The following is a 19,793-nucleotide window of genomic DNA, read 5'->3' as shown; positions in this document are numbered from 1 at the left end:
ACGTTTTTGACAACATAATTTGGAATTTTTCTATTGAAAATAACATGGGAATCTGAAGGGCGACTAGCAAGCATTACTAAAGCGAGACAGAATGACCGACTGACAGACATTGAATGATTGTAATTGATATCAATATTTGTTTCTTGCTGTGTTGTTGTATTATTATATTTGGTCTTAGAATGGTAAGGAATCACGGCATCCTTATGCTCCAAAAAATACTCGAAGCTTATGACAGTTGAATTCCTCCATGGTAGCAGTGATTGTAAAAGTTTTTATTTGCGTGGTGCTGATCTAGTAGCTCGATTACTTTATAGATGCCAGTGCCAATATCGAGTCTGACATAGTTTATTAGACCTCATTGTTTAAAATTTAAATCGTACATATGGGCATTTAAAATTTAAGGTTTATTTCCGCAGGCGGCGTCGTTTTAAAGATATATTAACTCTTTATTTCTCGTGTAAATGACGTTTGACAAAGTCAAATTTTACTTCGTATATTATGATAAAACACACTTGATAGGACAATACCAAAATAAAATAATAAAATTAAATACTAAAATTAATGTTAGTCAACACATTTTTAGCAGTGCGGGTATTTCTCGTCGTGTAACATAAATTATTCAGCTCAGGGGCGTATAGAAGGTGTTGGGGCTCACTAGCCGAACTCGTCAAGAGTGGGGCAAAACTCAAGATTTTCTTTAGGTCTAAGTAAGTAACGTTTAGGTCAAAAAGGGGGTGCAGAGAGTAAACCCCACCTGAAAAGGTGGTGAGACCATGGAGGAACTGCCAACTTAAACATTTTATAGATAGGTGTATAGTGGTGTTAAAATATTTTTGAATATAACGAAATGCCTGTATTTTTTCGACTGATCTTCAAATTTGTATCCATTTCGTTGGTAGGCATCATCAATAAATGTTCGCGGTTACGGGAATTATTCCACGGGAATTATTCCACAGGAAGTATTTACAAAAAGTCCTTTTATTCTTAAAAAAAAGTGGAGAACGGAAAACGATCAAACGAAATTTCTTCGGAACAGCCACTTTCTTTAACTGTTACCATATCTCCTTTTACTTATGTCCAAATAAATATTATATTCCGTCGCGTAGCCCACCCTATTCATATATTACGTTTTCTTGAATTCTGGCAAATAGAGAAAGTAAATGACACCAAGCGATACTGGTGGTAACAGGATGAGTCGACAGAGCCGTAATAGATAACAAATTTGAGGTACGAAGTATATATAATTATATTTTTGTAACAAATATTGGTTTCAAGTAGTTTTTATATCGAAATTTTAGTCGAAATCAAACTTACCACTTTCATTAAACATGTTTGTGACTTTAATTTATAGTTTTATATAAGCCTTGGCTTTATTTTAAAAAATTTAGATACCCCAGGTATGATGACTATTAGTTTGGGTGAAACTAACCATGTAAGTAATCTCGCGCGTATTTAAACGTAATATCAATTTCGGTGGTCGCTTTTTTAATTATACATTTGTAACGATGTCAGTTTTGTTCGAAAGTTAAATATTTTAAATATGATAAATTAAAATAAAAATTAAAGTTTTTAATGAGTTGAAATACGCGCCAAATTTATTATATAATAAATAGGTAAATTGTTTTTAAAAATGGCATGATTTCTAATTTGCCTATTACGGAGTGTCTATTTTGGCCTGTTTTTCGGGCCAAAATAGTCTTCACCGCGCGGCCAACACTATTTTGGCCTGTTTCTCAACACGGGTGAAAATAGTGTGTGACTGAGTTACTACTATTTTGGCCTGTTTTTCGGGCTTCGACTTTTTTCAGGCGAAATTAGTCCTGACCGCGCGTCGAACACTATTTTAGCCGGTTTTTCGCGGCAACGAATTTCATGGCTTATTTAGTTCTTATAGAGTGGATTCACTATTTTGCCCCTACAAAAACGGCGAAAAACCAAAACAGGCTAAAATAGTGCTTGCAGTGCGGCCGTGACTATTTCCCCCCAGCTACTTTTTTATTCATAACTGTTCTTTTGTTGCAGGTTTTCTACAAATAACGTCAAACATCTTGTTAAACAACCTAACCTATAGAGCGTGGGTGGTCCTAACACGAGCTGCTAATTTTCCGACAGGTTCGAACCGCTTATGTGGTGAAGTCGTTTATCTTTTTTCTTAGGTAATTTATCTCATTTTTAGTTCCACATCAATATATATATAAAAGTGAGACTATTGCCATGGACGGAATGTCGTTAATTAATTCCACATCGATATATATATCGAAGAGGCGTACGCGGGGAGGGGGGGGGGGGTAACACATTTTTCATATTTATTCTAATTTCTCTAAGTAAGCGAGTACTTCATTTTCTCCAGTGGCACACTCGGTGGCGGGGGCGGGGGAATTGTGTTCATTGAACACCACTAGAGTTGCTAATGAAGGTAAAAGATATGAAGTGATACCTTTTTTATGGTTTAAAGGCCGTAAAGTGGTGTTGTCGTTGTCGTCGTCGTCCACCATTTCCAATATCTCTCATAAAAGTAGGTGGGGTTGGACATCAAATTCATTTCTAAGGCCTCGGTTTTTTTCCGCCTGTCACCCTTTAAATTTACTTTACTGCGAATACCCTGGTGGTAGGCCAACGTGTTCCGCGGTTGGCCAGCCACCAGGATACTCGTTCGGCGGGAAGTAAACTTAAAGGGCGACGAGTGCCGACCTTGGGGTTTGCGACGCCCCTTGCAAAATCAGCTTGCGATGAATGAATTTGGTGAATATTTTTGTGATAAAATACTCGAAATACAGTTATTTTAAGGAAATAATTAATAAAGAGCCCGTTTCGGGTCGGGTCGGGTAGCGTAAAACTTGTTTTCTATAATTTTACGAACTGACATTTTAATGAACCAATTAATAAACAATTAAAATAAAAAAGATAGAATCGAGATTTAACAACGCGCTATAAAACGAACCCCAACTCAATAGTTCGAACGATATGACTCTTGAAGTGTGAAAGGGCACTTTGGAAATTGGGGGTGACGCGAAAATTAGATAAAGCAACACTCCGACTCCTGGGCTTACACGCGCAACTAATTCTCTTACGGACATAACAAATATAGAAAATTAAGGTGTTCTAACTGGAAATGTGCCAGTGAAAACAATAAAATTCAATTAACACAATACCCCTGTAAGCAACTTAACTGAAATTAAAGTGATTTCACGGCGACGGAATACTTCGTGGATAAAATCTGGTTTAGTAAATGTATGTTTGGAGAAGTGACTGAATACACCAGGGCATGGGAAAATGAGCCCAGCTAATCTGTGTATAGGCAAGTCTGCGAGTCTTAATGGGACTGGAAAATAAGATACGCCAGGTAGTTCAATAATTTCAAAAATCGTCCACTTTGGCACGTATTCTATTCAGCGCCAAATTTAGGGAGCGGGAAAACTGTGAAATAAAGCAGAGACTGCATGCAACGTTTTTGGAAAAATCCCTTTCCAGGCCCAAAGAAATTGACCCACTAAAGTTACGAAGAGTGAACAGCACTTTCGTCTAAAAATTTTAAATGAATTAATAATTTAAGGTTTAAACACATCACACTAAAAATTTATTGCTGGCTTTGCTCGCTCGATAACAACTATATACTATTGAAGTAAACAAATGAATATCATTAAACATAAGTTTTAAATGTTGTGGTTCTAACTAATATATGGCTATAACAATTCTGCAAATGATTTTGAAATTGGCAAAGCTTTGCCGAAGACCCGAAATTTATCTAACGAGGTCCTGAGTATAAACAACTTAAAATTTGTAAAACAGCTATGTGTTAAATATTTCCTTAAAATCCCTGTATTTCAGGTATTTTATCACAAAAATATTCACCAAATTCCTTCCTCGCAAGCTGACTTTGCAAGGGGCGTCGCAAACCCCAAGGTCTGCACTCGTCGCCCTTTGAAATGAATTTGATGTCCGACCCCACCTACTTTTATGAGACAACACCATTTTACGGCCTTTAAACCATAAAAAAGGTATCACTTCATATCTTTTACCTTCATTAGCAACTCTAGTGGTGTTCAATGAACACAATTCCCCCGCCCCCACCACCGAGTGTGCCACTGGAGAAAATTAAGTACTCGCTTACTTAGAGAAATTAGAACAAATGTGAAAAATTTGTTACCCCTCCTCCCCGCGTACGTCTCTTCGATATATATCGATGTGGAACTAATTAACGATATTCCGTCCATAGCAATAGTCTCACTTTTATACACAGGGTGTTTCAATTTGCTCGATCAGGCCATTTTTCTCCAAATGTATTTATGCTAGGGTTCTGAAATTTTCAGGGTTTATTTGTAGGTATGGAAGGCTTTGGTTACTAAATTTCAGAAAAATCGAACGATTTTGTGCCGTTTTGGAAAATTTATTTTTTCACCGCAAAATGTTTCAATAGAAAAGTTGTAGGGGATAGTCGAAAGTGTAAAAATAATTTTGGTTCGGTTGAAAAAGACCTATTTTTCACTGAGTTTGGAGGTCGGGGAAAAAGCAAGTCGTACTAGCAGGCAATAGCCTTTAACGAATTGTAGGTAACATGCATTTCAGTTACAAGATTTCGAAAAATAAACAAATAATAATTAAGTGACAAATGTTTTTTAATGACTTCTACAAAATGTTTTCAAAAATGCCACCTTCTGATGCAATGCACAAATATGCACGATGTTGCATATTGCGAAATGCTCCCCGAACCATTTCTGGAGTCACCCGGCGACATGCTTCGATGATTCTTTGTCGTAAATCTTCAACGCTCGTCACAGGTGTTTAGTATACGTAGTCCTTTACGAATCCCCAAAGAAAAAAGTCGAGTGGTGTTAGATCAGGGGATCTTGCAGGCCAACGAACAGGACCAGTTCTTCCGATCCATCTTCCAGGAAACTCGTCGTTTAGATATGCAACCACGTCACGATATTGGTGAGGTGGCGCCCCATCTTGCTGGAACCAGATGCGTCTGTACTCGGCCAGAGGAATGTCGTCCAACACGTTGGATATTTCATTTTGAAGGAACTCCAAGTAGTTTTGACCGTTCAGACGATTTGGCAGGAAGAACGGGCCAATAATTATGTCTTTGAGTGTTCTCCAAACGTAGTTTCGATCCAACCCTAAGTCAAAGCTGGCAGTCCTGACGCTCACTCGAGGATAGGCGACGAAGTAGGCAAGTATGGTGTTTTCCATGTCAATGTCCTGGAGACCACGACCACGAAATCTCGGATTGATATTACCCCAGTTGTCGAAGTCGCGGACCACTCTAAGAATCGTCGTATGACTTGGTCTGCAATTGGGAAATCTTCGTCTAAATAACTGACTTACTAGAGGAGCATTACGACGACCTTCTCCGTAAAATAATTCTAGCATTTGAGCGCGCTGATCTCGAGTGTAAAGAGACATACTAGACAACAATCGGCCAAGCTGAGATAATGTTTTAACTTTGAAATGTAAACGCTTTAAATACTACTCGGACAATTGATATTTCACGTTAAAAAACAACAAAAGAAAAATAAGCGTAATTTGTGGTCTACAAATCTTTGTTTGATGATCTTACTCGTAACCACGTCGAAATGGAAGACGCGGTCTTTGTCTACTTTGTCTAATTAGGTGTTGAACGTAATAATTTTCTTTAACAATAACTTTTTGCAGATCTGATTATTAACTACATAGCTGAAAGCATAAGTTCCCTAAAATAAATGTACATGTGTGTTGTGATTATGTACGATTGTTTACGTTAAAGGCTATTGCCTGCTAGTATATCTTGTTTTTCCCCCGACCTCCAAACTCAGTGAAAAATAGGTCTTTTTCAACCGAACGAAAATTATTTTTACAGTTTCGGTGAAAAAATAAATTTTCCAAAACGGCGCAAAATCGTTCGATTTTTCTGAAATTTAGTAACCAAAACCTTCCATACCTAACAAATAAACCCTGAAAATTTCAGAACCCTAGCATAAATACATTTTGAGAAAAATGGCCTGATCGAGCAAATTGAGACACCCTGTATATATATTGATGTGGAACTAAAAATGAGATAAATTACCTAAGAAAAAAGATAAACGACTTCACCACATTAGCGGTTCGAACCTGTCGGAAAATTAGCAGCTCGTGTTAGGACCACCCACGCTCTATAGGTTAGGTTGTTTAACAAGATGTTTGACGTTATTTGTAGAAAACCCGCAACAAAAGAACAGTTATGAATAAAAAAGTAGCGGGGGGGAAATAGTCACGGCCGCGCTGAAAGCACTTTAGCCTGTTTTGGTTTTTCGCGGTTTTTGCAGGGGCAAAATATTGAATCCACTCTATAAGAACTAAATAAGCCATAAAATTCGTTGCCACGAAAAACAGGCTAAAATAGTGTTCGCCGCGCGGTCAGGACTAATTTCGCCTGAAAAATGTCGAAGCCCGAAAAACAGGCCAAAATAGTGGTAACTCAGTCACACACTATTTTCACCCGTGTTGAGAAACAGGCCAAAATAGTATTGGCCGCGCGGTGAAGACAATTTTGGCCCGTTTGTCGGGCTAAAATAGCTAAGCATTGGACGGCAAGCTAATTTAGCCCGAAAAACGGGCCAAAATAGTCCCCGGCTAATTAGGCCCGAAAAACAGGCCAAAATAGACACGGCCTTTATATTAATGTAAGCTAAGATGTAAGATATATAAACTTAAGGGCACAAATCGGTCACCTTTTCGGGGTATAAAGTGCGTAGGTAATGAATCAAATTAGCAATTTGACCTTAGAATTTGGATTTTAAAGTACCCATATTAATTGCTATTTAAATACATTTAGAGTGCTCGACTCTACACCTTGGCCTGTATATTTTCTGAAAGTCTTCTTTACCTGCTTAAGGTATTTTTAAAAGTATATATATTTTTTAAATTTCTATGATTAACATATTAATTTCATTCATAAGGTTTCATGTCATAACATTTCGAGCATTTGTAAGTATCATCCTTAATGAGGAATCTGAAAAATATAATTTGCTCTATTAGATTTCAAACTAATTTCTAGTATTGTGACTATGTTATCAGCATCAGATTTACTAAAAAAAATGGCATTTCTTCACGCTTATGAAACATCTACAAAGAACGCGAACCATGAGGGATTTTCTAATGGATCTTCCTGCGAAGCGTTTTTAGTAAACTGCACAGGCGAAACATCACCATTAATAGTTACACAAGGTGGGTCTTTATTAAAAAATCCATGAGACGTCTTTATTGTACTACTTGTGAGGCGTCTTTATGAAACTACTTATGAGCCGTCTTTATGAAATTCTATCTCTGAGACATCGTAATTAATTAATACGGCTTCAGTCAATATCAAAGCTAGGACTATTTGTAACAATAGACATCAAGCCCCATCTGTATCTGTCCTTCTTAATTGCTCCATTAGGTTTTATAAAATTTCATTTGGGTGAAAATGAGGTACAGTCAAAGTGGGGGGTTAACCCGGATTAACTTTGTTTTGAAAATAATGGTACCGAAGGTTATTTAACATACCAAAACGAAACTCTGAACCATCTCATATAATAGGTGTTACCAACCAACCGAAAACCTTTCAGTTACATTGGCTAACAATTAAGGCAGCTATAGCATTAATAACTTTACGTTTACTAATTAACGAAGTTAATAGGAAGATAGTTGAATCGCTGGCTCATTCGTTGTTCCATTAAAAATGCGGTTTCCTATATTTTATTATGGTTTTCTAAAAAAATATCAAGTTACGACGTTTTAATATCAGGTAACAATCTGCTTTAAGCGAAAAAAAAAGCAATTTTTTTAAAACATGGTATACAAAGTAATACCACATGAAATGTTAAGTCCACGATAGTGTTTGAATTTAAAAAATCTTAAAGAAGAATGTGACCTAGACCCCAAATCTACCAACAGCCAAATCTCATCTCGTTACGCATTTAAATATTATAGTTTTACTTCGTTTTTACAGAAACAGTTGCTAAGATTCGGAACGCCAACGGTCCTTCTAAAGAAGCTATTAACAAAAATCACAATTTGAACTCTGACGAAAAACCGCGAATGGAAGTAAAACCTACGGAAAAACCGTTCAAATGTACGCTTTGCGAGTCGGCATATAACAGAAGTGCCAACTTAAAAATGCACATGCGACGAATGCACACGGACGAAATACCGTTTAAGTGCTATTTTTGCAGCTTCACCTGCAATTCGCAAAGCACTTTAAAGTCCCACGAAAGAACCCACAACGAAAAACCTGATGAAAAACCTTTCGTATGTTCAGTGTGTAACATCGCCTTCGACAGATATCTCAGCTTAACGCAACACGAAAAAATCCACTCCGACCAACGTCCCTTAAAATGCTCGTTCTGCGAGTACACTTGCAAATGGAAAGGACATCTTTATATTCACGAAAGGACGCATACGGACGAGAGACCATACACCTGTTCTCAATGTAGCCTCACTTTCAAATCGAAATCGGGATGGTTAGTACACGAAAAATCCCACAATGAAAAACCATGTCACTGTTTGGATTGCGGCCAGATATTCAAATCGACGATTGAGCTAAATAGGCACGCTAGAAAACACTCCGATGAAAAGCCTTTTAAGTGCTCCAAGTGCGACAGATGCTTCCGAACCAAATGCGGATTAGTGACGCATGGAAAAGTCCACTTCAATAACAAAACACTGAAGTGTTCTCGATGTTATTTTGCCACCGGAGAGGCGCATATCTTGGCCAGACACGAACGAATCTCTCACGCTGAGTGTTTGCCCGTAACAGAACCCATTCACCTCCGTTTTAGAGAGACATTCGAATGCCAAGCTTGTCAGGCTTATTTCAGATTTAAAGAAGAGCTCGCGCGTCACGAATGCTTCCTTAAATCAACGGTGAAAATCCCCAGATTGACGTACGGCGGGAGATCTAAATTGCTTCCCATCAAACCAGAGACCGTCGAAGAAAGTATTCTTCCCAATGATCCTAATTTGGACGATGAGGAAAACGATTTCTCTTCGGAGGATATAACCGCTGTTAAAGCCGAACCCCAAGAACCGGTCGCGATTAAACAAGAACCTTTGGATTTCGAAAATGATTTGCTTATTCCATAGATTCGGAGTGCCTAAATGCCCAAACGACATAAATAAACGTAACTTAGATTTCTCAGCAGGGTGGTCTGATTTAAAGCAAGTGGTTTAAAAAATATTGATTTAAATCAATGTATTTATGAAATTGTACAAAATCACGTAATCTGGCAATTATAATTCATTAGGGAAAATTTCTATTTTATTTTATTTTACTACTGCATGCAAGTTATTAATCAATTTGTGAAGAAAAAGAGGCTAAATGTTTAAAAATCAATTAAAATTGATTTATTTCTACTAAATCGATTTTTTTAATAACAATTCCACAACCTGCTTCGCGGAAACGTAACTTACAAAGAATTTATTGGTAATGTGTGAAGCTTGTATCTGAAAAAATCAATTGGCCAGGCCTGATTATTTATAAAGGTGTACATCTTTGATGAACTATAATGAAATCGTTAACTCTGTTATCAGATATATAATAGGATTAGTTGATTTATTGGACCAACAGCAATTATGCATATAGATAAGAACCAATTTTAATGGTGGACGTCTCAATATATATTTAACAGCAACGACGTAGCGTATGAATAAACTTAAAAATTATTTGATATGAAATTTACTCCAAAAACTATAAAAATAATTGACGTATTGTACATGTACATCTTACCTTAATTTATTTTAAGGCAGATGGCACATCTTCGCAAATCAGACAAACATTTTTTATTATAAGCAACTTTTTGTTGTTTTTGTACCTGCATACCATCTATTAATCTTAAATTAAACTTCTTAATTTTAAGTATCTTACCTAAATTATTTTCTAAATTGTAATTTAATTTGAAGTGTATGCGTATTACCATTTTCTGTTTTACATTGGAAAAAATAAAACAAATCTAGATTTAGTGCGTTTTGTCTAAAAAATATATTTTATAAACGTGGTATGGGGCGCCGTTGATACCTACTTTTCAAAACCTGGTATCGCACAAAATTTGGTTTGAGTAAAAAATATTTTCAATTTAGACATTCGCGTTTCGTTACCTTATTTCTAACCCAGCTATCTCAAAAAATTAAGTTACAGTTATAAAATTCAAATGATTTTAACTCTAAGTTCGCGTTCCACCTAATTTCCAAAACCACGTATGTGAAAAATATTAATGTCAATTAACGGGGGGTGCGTACTACGTCCTATTACGACCGGCGAAGATTTGGAACCAAACGTGTACCGTGGGCTCGTCCAGCAAAATTCCGCGAAAATAATAAAATTTTACCACCGTCATTTGGAATAAGCCATGGAATTAAAATAACGAACATCCGAACTAAAAGATAGTCGAAAAAAAAAGAGCTTGTACGAAGCAGTTGATTTACTCGAAAGAGAGCGTTCTTTAAAATCGGTGTGGTGCGCTTTCCCCCTATTGAGTTCGGAGGCGGTGAAGGTTTGGGCGGTTTTTCGTGTAAGAGAAAAATATTTATCTGGCAAACCCGTAAGAAATTGAAAGCAGTCGATTTTTAGGAATAGCGTAGTTGCTAGCCTAGGCTTCACTAATTACCGGCTTTCCGCGCCGTTTTTCTTATTTTAAATGATTTTTGTAATAAATGTATGATGGCCAATAAGCAAAATACTAGTCCCAAATCCACGGGTTTAAAAATTAATTTAGATCATGAAAATATTCTTAACCCCAAACATACTTCAACACCTAGGGTCCCTCTTACAACTCCTAAAAGGTACGTCTCTAAAATATTAATATGAAGACAGGACATAAGCGGAATTCTCTTATACCAAAGAATAACAAAAGTTGTTAGTCCTGCTGAACTAGCTCTATAGTCTGTATGAAAAGTTTGGACCGATTTTATAGAACGCTCTAGTGTTTTGGGGTCTTTCTGCGAATCATTATTATACTCCGCGCCAGCGGGGTATATTTAGAGCTCACTTTTCCCTCCGCCTTAAAAACCCGCTGAATTGTATAGGATGCTTTTTAAGGCAGCCCAAAACGGGGGAATCCGCGAATCGAAACTTTAAAGTCACCCATTATTTTTTGCGCATGATTATTTAATCAACCACTCGCCCGATTTTAATTTCGAGACCAGATTTGGATTCCTTGGATTTCGTAGCACTGCCCACGATATGCACATTTTCCTATTTAAATAGTTAACACCGTCAAACAATTTAAAACATCGAAACACTGTTAAAAATTTGAAGTCGCCCGTTATTTTTTGCTGGTGATTATAAAATCAACCACTCGCGGTGATTATAAAATCAACCACTCGCGGTGATTATAAAATCAACCACTTACCCGATTTTAATTCTGAGACCAGATGCGGATTCCTTGCATTTCGGAGCTCTAGATTCGATATCCACATTTTACTATTTAATTAATTAACACCGTCAAAAAATGAAGTATTTATAACCTTGAAAATTACGAAGAAAGCGGGAGCCGCGTTCTCCGTATTTTACTTTTTAAACAATCGATCCTTCGGAGAGGGCGGTGTAATGGTTAAGGTCGCGCACTTAGAAGCGAACGGGTGAAATATCTAATCTCGCTTCCGTTAATATTTTTTTCATTTTAATTTTACTTTCAGCTGGAACATTTTCTCTTCTTTTTATATCAAATAAATTATATTACTTAAATTCCTCGAATAATATTACAAAAATTAATTTTTGTTTCCTTGTTTTTTGAAAAACTGGCTCAATTATCGACAAACTTTTATTGATACAAACATTTCATTTTTAATATTTTAAAAAAAATTACAAGAGTGACTCAACCAAATTTTATAAACCACCACTTCTCATAAATGGGCATATATTATAACCAAAACAGTTCTTCGAACTGAAAGAACAGTTTAGAGCTCGTTAGAGGTGCGGCCTTAAAGGGACATATATTATTTTTTTATTGTTGATTAATTTGTCAACATTAACATTAAAATTTATTATTATTAGTTTATTTTTTGTTGCAGATTACTGCAATAAATAACTAGTAAACGAATAAAAATAAATTTTAAAATTTTAATGTTAAATGAGTAGTGAAGAAAATAAATATAAATATGGATACCTTTGTGGGCAAAATTTGACTAAAGATTTTGTGTTAAAAATTGGAGGAGCAGTGGACTGTGATTTGAAAGCAGAAGGACGTCATTCTGTTGTTCACAGGGAAATTTTTTAATACTATTTCAATTAATTTGACAAATTAATCAACAATAAAAAATAATATGTCACTTTAAGGCCGCACCTCTAACGAGCGAGTAATTCCATGACAAATGGTCACAGCATGTCAACCCTACCTCAACCGATTTGGTTCAAATTTTGTTAAGGGGGTTTTCAATACCGTAAAAAATGAATTCTCGATTATTTTTAAAATCGTATCAGCGGTTTCGGAGACACGGCAGGTAGAAATCTTTCAAAATGACCTTGACCCTTGAGTGAGATATAAAATGACGAGTTTTCAACCGATTTTCAAATTTCTTACGCCATTTTCAAGCTATTGAAATGTTCTTTTTACATCATTTAAGCAAAAAAATATTTGACAAATTTTAATGGTCAAAATTAAAGGTCAAACATTTTGACCTTTGGCTTTAACAGAACTTTTCATTTAAAAATAATGGTCATTTTCGAATTCCCTGCCCGTGATTTACTTAAAAATCCCAAAGTAATATTTCTAGATCACGAGATATTTAATTATGAATTTCACACCAGAAAATAAGAATTTAATATAAATTTAATGGAACTCACGTTTTGCAGAACCATAGTTTTTAAAACTTAAAATCTGTTTTTTTTTTGTTATTAACATTACTATTATTATTTTAATTATTATTTTTATTAGTAATGTTATATGAATAATTAGTCTTTTTAAAGAATTTATTATTTAAAATCTCATTATTTGTATATATATTGTTTACATTTTTCGTTTATTTCATCGTCAGTGCTACCATATCCAAAACGTTTATCTTTGAAACTTTTACGCAGAGCCCAGGGAATATGGCTCTAATTACCTGTGAAAAACGCAACAATCGTTTATAATAGGTATTTATATAGTCGTCTGCTTTTTGTTCTACCATTTCAGCTTTTCAAAATATAAGAAAAATTAGGTTATAAATGAAGAAATTAATTAAAAAAAAACATTTTTCTGGAATACAAAAGCTAGAATTTTCACAAATATGATTTGAAACTAGCCGAACTACTCCGATATACTAACTGTTTTTAAACTTAAAAGGTAATTTCTTCAGGCCTCGAATGCTTGAAAACGTACATTTCAAAATATTTTTAAAAACCTAAATGAATTTCGTTACGCCGAATACCCATGTATATGTATAAATATTTAACACCTAAAATTGTTAGCCACCAATTTTCAAAAATACTCTTAAACATTTAGGGCCGCGCAGATACATCTTGGGCCTTGGGCATTGGGTCAAATTATGTCATAGCGGGATATGAAAAAAAAAAGAATGTATGAAACTGGGCCTTCTGCACGTATTAAAAACTGTTTTGTTCTAGGCCTGTAATCCACTATGTTTCAGAAATCGGTTTTTGTGGCAACAATTCAGAAGGATATCTACATAAAATATTTTTGCATATTTGGATTTTCTAGAAAATTAGGAATACCCCTACAGTAAAATTTTTCAGTTACGCCCCCTAGCGGCGAAGATCGTTTCCTATTGCGTTTTATTCTATTTTGGTTATGGAATCGGGTAGGCAATACGATTCTTAGCAAATACTAAAAATTTGATCGAAAAATCTTATTTAGAAAACGAACCTGTTATGTTATCGGCAGCCCTCGGCAAAAGTGACCAAGGCGTAGCTCATTTTCAAGTCCAGTTGTGTGGAACCCAGTCTATTTTTGTTCCCAGGCCTAATTTCTTTCGGAGTGACTACGCATCGTTTTCTGCCTTCCTCGCCTCCGTCGATTGGTCACTTGTTTTGGGCTCTGATGACTTATCTGAATACTGGTCTGCTTTTCTTAGTAAACCCCAGTAGCAATATATAGTCGGGCCGACGTCGACAAAAATAAGTCGGCCGACTTAGTCGGGTTTGAGTCGGCCCACTTAGTCGGTTTTGAGTCGGCCGTCTTGGTCAAATCGAAGTCGGCTACCCAGTCGAAATGTCACCGGCACCCGACAGCACGTTTTTGGGTCGGTCGTGAGTCGCTTTGTCGAGGTCGGCCCAACTTATTTCTGAACTGATGGCCCGTCATTATAAAAACTCACCTGCCAACCTTCATTTTATGAATGGAGATCAGTCGGCCCAACTATTATTAAGTAATGTAACTGACCAATATATAACGATTACAGATCAGTTGGCCCTACAGTTTTTCAGTCATGTAGCCGACCAATATATAACGATTACAGATCAGTTGGCCCTACAGTTTTTCAGTCATGTAGCCGACCAATATATGACTATTGAAGAAAAGTCGGCCCTACCATATAACCAACCCTATAAAGCTACATATTTAAAATACATGTGAAACTAATGTATTTATTTAAACAAGCATTCAGTAATATATATTGCTACAACACTATGGTAGTTAAGGAAAAGTCATTTACAAAAATGAAGTTAGCACAAACTGTTTATTAAAGTCATTTAAAATGTAAAAAAAGTCAACCGAATAGACATTCAAATATTATCCATTCTATACTATTAAACACTTGTTGACTTAAGGCCGCATTTAAACTCATCAATAAATTAATATTACAAAGTTCAAATAAGTACCAAAAAAAAGTAAACCGAATGGCTATTCTATTATCGAATACTTTTTCTAGCCAGGTATATTTTAAGGCTTTATTTAACTTAGTAAAGTTTTGACTCAAAGTAATCCAAATTGAAACTAAAACCCACAACTTTCTATTAACGGATACCTGGTTTTAGATTTATCACAAATAAAGCTATATCACAAGGTTCAAAATAAGTATTAAAACGTTTTAAAACAGTAAACCGAATGAATATTAACAGTATCTCTATTCTATTATCGAATACTTTTTCTAGTCAGGTATATTTTTATGCTTCATTTACATGAAGTACTAAAAATGTATTAAAATTTTAAATAATACATATCACAGATTATTAAGTTTTGACTCAGAAAGTTATCCAAATAAAAACGAAAACTTACGTTTCTATTGGATACTAGGTTTCACATGTTTTACATTTAACTTTTATATAAAACATGTCATCCTATTTTAAAACTTCGTATGAGATCAATATGGAAACTATATATAAAACTGTTCTACCCGTAAATTAACAATTTAAATTTTAAATTATTTTCCCTTTAAAGAAAAAAAAGCTCTGAATGGATCTTCTAACAATTTCTTGGGTATTTACCAAATTAAAAGATAATTACGCCATTTCTTTATATATACCCAAAATAATATATTTAAAAACATTTAGAGCTTCATCATAGGCATGGGGGAAGACAGAGGAGGGTAAAAGAAGTTTCAGCTTGTAATCACTCTTGTCCGTATCTTCTTCGTTAGCATCATCAATGTTTAAACCATGCGATTTCAAGCTCCTCTTTAGGCGCCCACCTTCTCTATCTTTGGCATGCTTCAACCACATTTTCACAGCCGATTCTACGTCCTTTTCTTTCACAACTTTTAAATTTATTGACACTGTAACCGGCTTCAATCCCTATTACAAATATTTAACGGGATTTATGAAGCCTTCGGTTTACAATTAATTACTTAAGTCGGGCTTGAAGATATTGGCCTAGGCTTAATCGTAATTAACGAGGACTCAGGCTTAGAAGATCAAAAAAGAATAACTTTAATAACAAATGGCAACTTACAATATAGTCGGGGCCGTCGACTTGTAGTTGAGACAACCCGGACATAAAGAAAATCAACTTTTTAAATTGTTCAGAAAAATACCCCGATCGTCTGAAGTATCAGTGGAGAGAGAATTTAGTCAAACAACAAAACTATATCTGAACGCGTGTCTTTTATACGTTTTAAACAAAACAAACAAAAAGGTGAGAACGTCACATGACTTCTCAAAAATTAAACTCCAGCGGCGGCGAGTTTGCAACGGGACGGGCGACATCTGGTGGAGGTCGCCGGAACCGTTGCAACACTTTAACAGAATCTGGAAATATACAGAAATTATTTTGATGAATTATTAAAAGCTTAATTTATCTTTCAGCTTAAGGTCTTTGAACGCAAATTTTCCATTGGCACCATTCCAATTACAACCCAATGAAAGTTCGTGAGTTCTGGTTGATTCTTTGATTCTTTTGCCTCCCCAGCTGGCGAGCTTGTTGACCTAAATATAATAATATGATATAATAACAACAGCTATAATTTTGAAGTTTACTATAAAACTATTTTCTATATAAAACCAAGAAATTAATAATCAATACCACGAGTAGAACCTTAATTTAACCCCTCAACTTCTTAAAGGTATACACACTCACCACTTTCATCCTTGTCTCTTTTTCTAAAAGTAACTGGTCTAATTGTTTTAAATTTGTATAATTGTCGATTGGAAATTCAGGGAGTCCAGCATAGTCATTGTGCACCGTTTGTCCAGTACCAATTTCATTAACAATTTCGGAGATAATTTTTAGGTTTGCGTTAATATCGCATAACATTGATATCACCGTTCTTTTGAACCGTTTATCTGGAATATCTAAAAGTAAAGTGTTGAAGAGTAAATTATTTTTTTAATTGAATTTAAAATTAAAAGCTAAAGGACCATCTAAAATTCCAGACATAGTTTAGCCAGATGATCGTTTGGTTCCTGTTGGTCTGTGGCTAAGAGAAGTAGAATTTGAACCTGTAAAATATTTAAGAATTGGTGTAAAATCAATAAATATGAAATAAATTTAGTATTTAATGTTACTCGTATTACAAGAAACTGGATTAGCTGAACTTCGATTTGCTTGATAATCTTTATGTCTAATATGGTCATCTACAATAGATATGATCAATTAATAACACATCACTAATTCAACTATTAAATATTGTCAAAAACTGCAATTTCTTCAATAACCCATGTTTTCAAGCAAAGACTGAGGTTGTTGTGCGCTGTTAAAATCTTTTGTATGAATAACAGCAGGTCTACGGACAACACCTAGAGAAAATAGATGTTGAGTACAATCAAGTTAACATTTAATCACCTTTGATAGTTATATTTACTTTTGGAGGTGGCAGGTAATTTCACTTGCTTGTCACTTCTCTCGTAACTTGACCCTTTCCAAGAAAAAAAATGCGTGATTAAAATAACAAAATAGGGCTTTAATAGTTCTACCTAGTTTCTTATTAGACAATTTATTGGATGAAACCAAGTTGTTTGATTTTGCACTTTCAGTTTTATCATTAATGATTGGCCTTGTTGCTGTAAAACATTAATTATTTCATTGAAATTATCATATAAATGAGTATATTCATTCAGGTAATACTAGTATCAGTTAAGCAATCAGATTCTTCATCACTAATTTGGGTGTTAATAACTAGAGTTTCTTCATGGTCATTTGAGTCTTCCGAATCGTTAGAGTTTTTTTTTCTAATAGGAAAGATATGGCAACATAATATTAGTAAAATACATTTTTAAACACAGCTTAAATGTTATTAAATCTAGATTAACCATTTATAACATCTGCCAATATTGAAGTATTTTGAATTGAAGTTGGTGCAGGTGGAACAAAATCATTCGTCGACTTCTAATTTTGCATTTTGGAAGTTGAAGCAACTACTAAGGGCGGTGCAGGAGGAATAACGTCTTTCGTTGACTTATTTTTTGTGATTTACAATTTGCAGGGTTTTTCTCTTTACTATTTTTTTCTTTACTGGAATGTACATCTAATAAAATGTATTTAATTTTATAGTTATATGTACACTAGCTTGCATTTCGTTTATATAACTGACCACTTTCATCGTTTGATTCGTCGCTAGATAAAGAAAAAATTGTTTTCTTGCTTACTCGTTTTCCACGGCCAAAGTTACTCTCAGACTCCGAGCCTAAATCTGAAGTCTCACATGCTTTTTGCACGCTTGTTCGGTGCGTGTATAATTCACTAATCAATATACATACTATTGTAAGAATCAAGAGAAAGCCTTTGAGGTACAAATGTTAACTTACGCGTTTTATAAATAACATTCACTGGATGTGTTGTCCATTCTTTTTGGGGTTCTTTCTTCTCTTTAGCGAGCTTCTCTATTTAAGACATTGTGAAACCTTTTCGCCAACGGCATTTTCCAAATGCATTGCACCAGGACTCAGGGACAACTGCTACTGTGCTTTCTTGCGTAAAGTTTACCACCAAATACATCTGGATATGTTGCTTATTTAAAATATTTCAAAAATTAAAATAAAATGTTCTAGACCATAAAAGTATGGTCAATTTAGTCATTGAAATAATCTACCTAAATAAACGCAAGATCTCTAAAATTAATTGTTGAAACTGATAACGATAAACTAAACATTTCAGCTTTTTCACTTTCTGATCATCACTAATTAGTATCTAGTTATCTATAGGGGCTTTAACTATTTTAGTGCATAATTGATCGCTAAATATTTATAGCCCAAATAAATGTACAGTATTACACAATTTGAAAAAAAAAACAACAAGTGAGGGACACTTTTAAAGGTGATTCTCTAAGCCACAGGTATGATGTAAAGATATTTAAGGGGTTAAAATGAGGATACGGGTTTCGGTAAAGGAGTTTCGTTGCCAGGAGTTTTAGGTGGAAGATTCAGTGCGGGTTTTTTTATATTGGCGCAGTTCAGCCTGTATTTTATTTTGGAAAAATTACCTAGATCGATTCCGAGGCAATGAGCGTCAGCAGCCGAAGTATTTAATGTATTTGGAACCATTATGAGATGGCTGTTGAGGAATGCCTTAAGGGAAACATCGCTTTTAGAAGCCCTGCATCGAGGATTTCAAGCTCAAATTTCTTGCCACCATCCAACACTTTGGAAATTTGTGTGCACTTGAAAGGGAGGAAGCATTGACTACTATGAAGATTATCCATATCAATATTGGTAAAATTGAGCTATCATGTAAGAAAAGTTTAAATACAACCCTACGACTTCAAAAATTAAGTAAAATTCCAAGTTGAAAATTGTTTGAATTATCTAAAAGGTGTTGTGTAACAAGAACCGGTTTAAAAATGGACTTAAAAATATTTCTTCCAATTAGAAAAACATTAATTCGGAAATTTGGGTTTATTACAATACATTTTCCCAAATACTGAAACATCCTCCTCACCTATTTCTCCGGCACTGATTCTTCCTACAGCCAAATTTCCTTATTCATCTAAAGTGTACAGAAATTTCCTTGCACCCAAAATTCTTAGCACTTAACCTTCCTAGACCCCATTAAATGTGTAACTAAGTAATTGGAGTATGCAACTCAAATCAAAATCTGTTAATGAATCTCGGGCAGAGCAATTACATAATCGGAACTAGAAGCTTAATTAGCTTTGGTAAAACAAACTCATTTAGACATTTTGTATGACATAAATGTACAGTACGTGTTATACATGTTAGTTTATTAATTATCATAAGATTTTGTTGAATATATAATAGATGAACACCACAAAATTATTTTAATGGTGTACAATTGGTGTCCATGTATAATGTGCTCAAATCAATTTTAGTTTAAGAGTAGTGTAGAAGTGGAAATATGTAAGCCTTATTATCAATTGGTTTTGGGAAAAAGGAACATTTTTGCTTTATCAAAGCAATTGGATAAATTTTCAGTTGCCTAGATAATTTAGTTTCAAATACACCAATTTGTCGGGAACTAATAGGGTAATTA

The 19,793-nt window shown here is 34.9% G+C and overlaps 1 protein-coding gene across 5 annotated transcripts; it reads left to right on the top strand.

Annotated features, from left to right (window-relative positions):
* Positions 1-547: 547 nt before the first annotated feature.
* Positions 548-9,930, top strand: LOC149952533 (uncharacterized). Of its 5 annotated transcripts, none has more exons than XM_090168626.1 (7): positions 548-707; positions 1,152-1,227; positions 1,389-1,432; positions 6,794-6,853; positions 6,918-6,945; positions 7,036-7,185; positions 7,949-9,930. In XM_090168626.1, exons 3-7 carry the CDS (start codon positions 1,400-1,402, stop codon positions 9,079-9,081), a joined length of 1,404 nt encoding a protein of 467 aa, XP_090024752.1. In that variant the 5' UTR covers positions 548-707; positions 1,152-1,227; positions 1,389-1,399; the 3' UTR covers positions 9,082-9,930. The 5 variants fall into 5 exon arrangements, with proteins under 5 accessions (XP_090024752.1, XP_090024751.1, XP_090024753.1 ...); XM_090168625.1 differs by having other exon boundaries at positions 548-809; positions 900-1,227; XM_090168627.1 differs by lacking the exon at positions 1,152-1,227.
* Positions 9,931-19,793: the final 9,863 nt, after the last annotated feature.

Source organism: Leiobunum rupestre, chromosome 3 (assembly GCF_980474605.1).
Source record: "Leiobunum rupestre chromosome 3, qqLeiRupe1.1.hap1, whole genome shotgun sequence".
In the NCBI taxonomy this organism is placed as follows: Eukaryota; Metazoa; Arthropoda; class Arachnida; order Opiliones; family Sclerosomatidae; genus Leiobunum; species Leiobunum rupestre.
The sequence above is the reverse complement of the archived record's forward strand: the minus strand, read 5'-3'. Positions and strand labels throughout refer to the sequence as shown.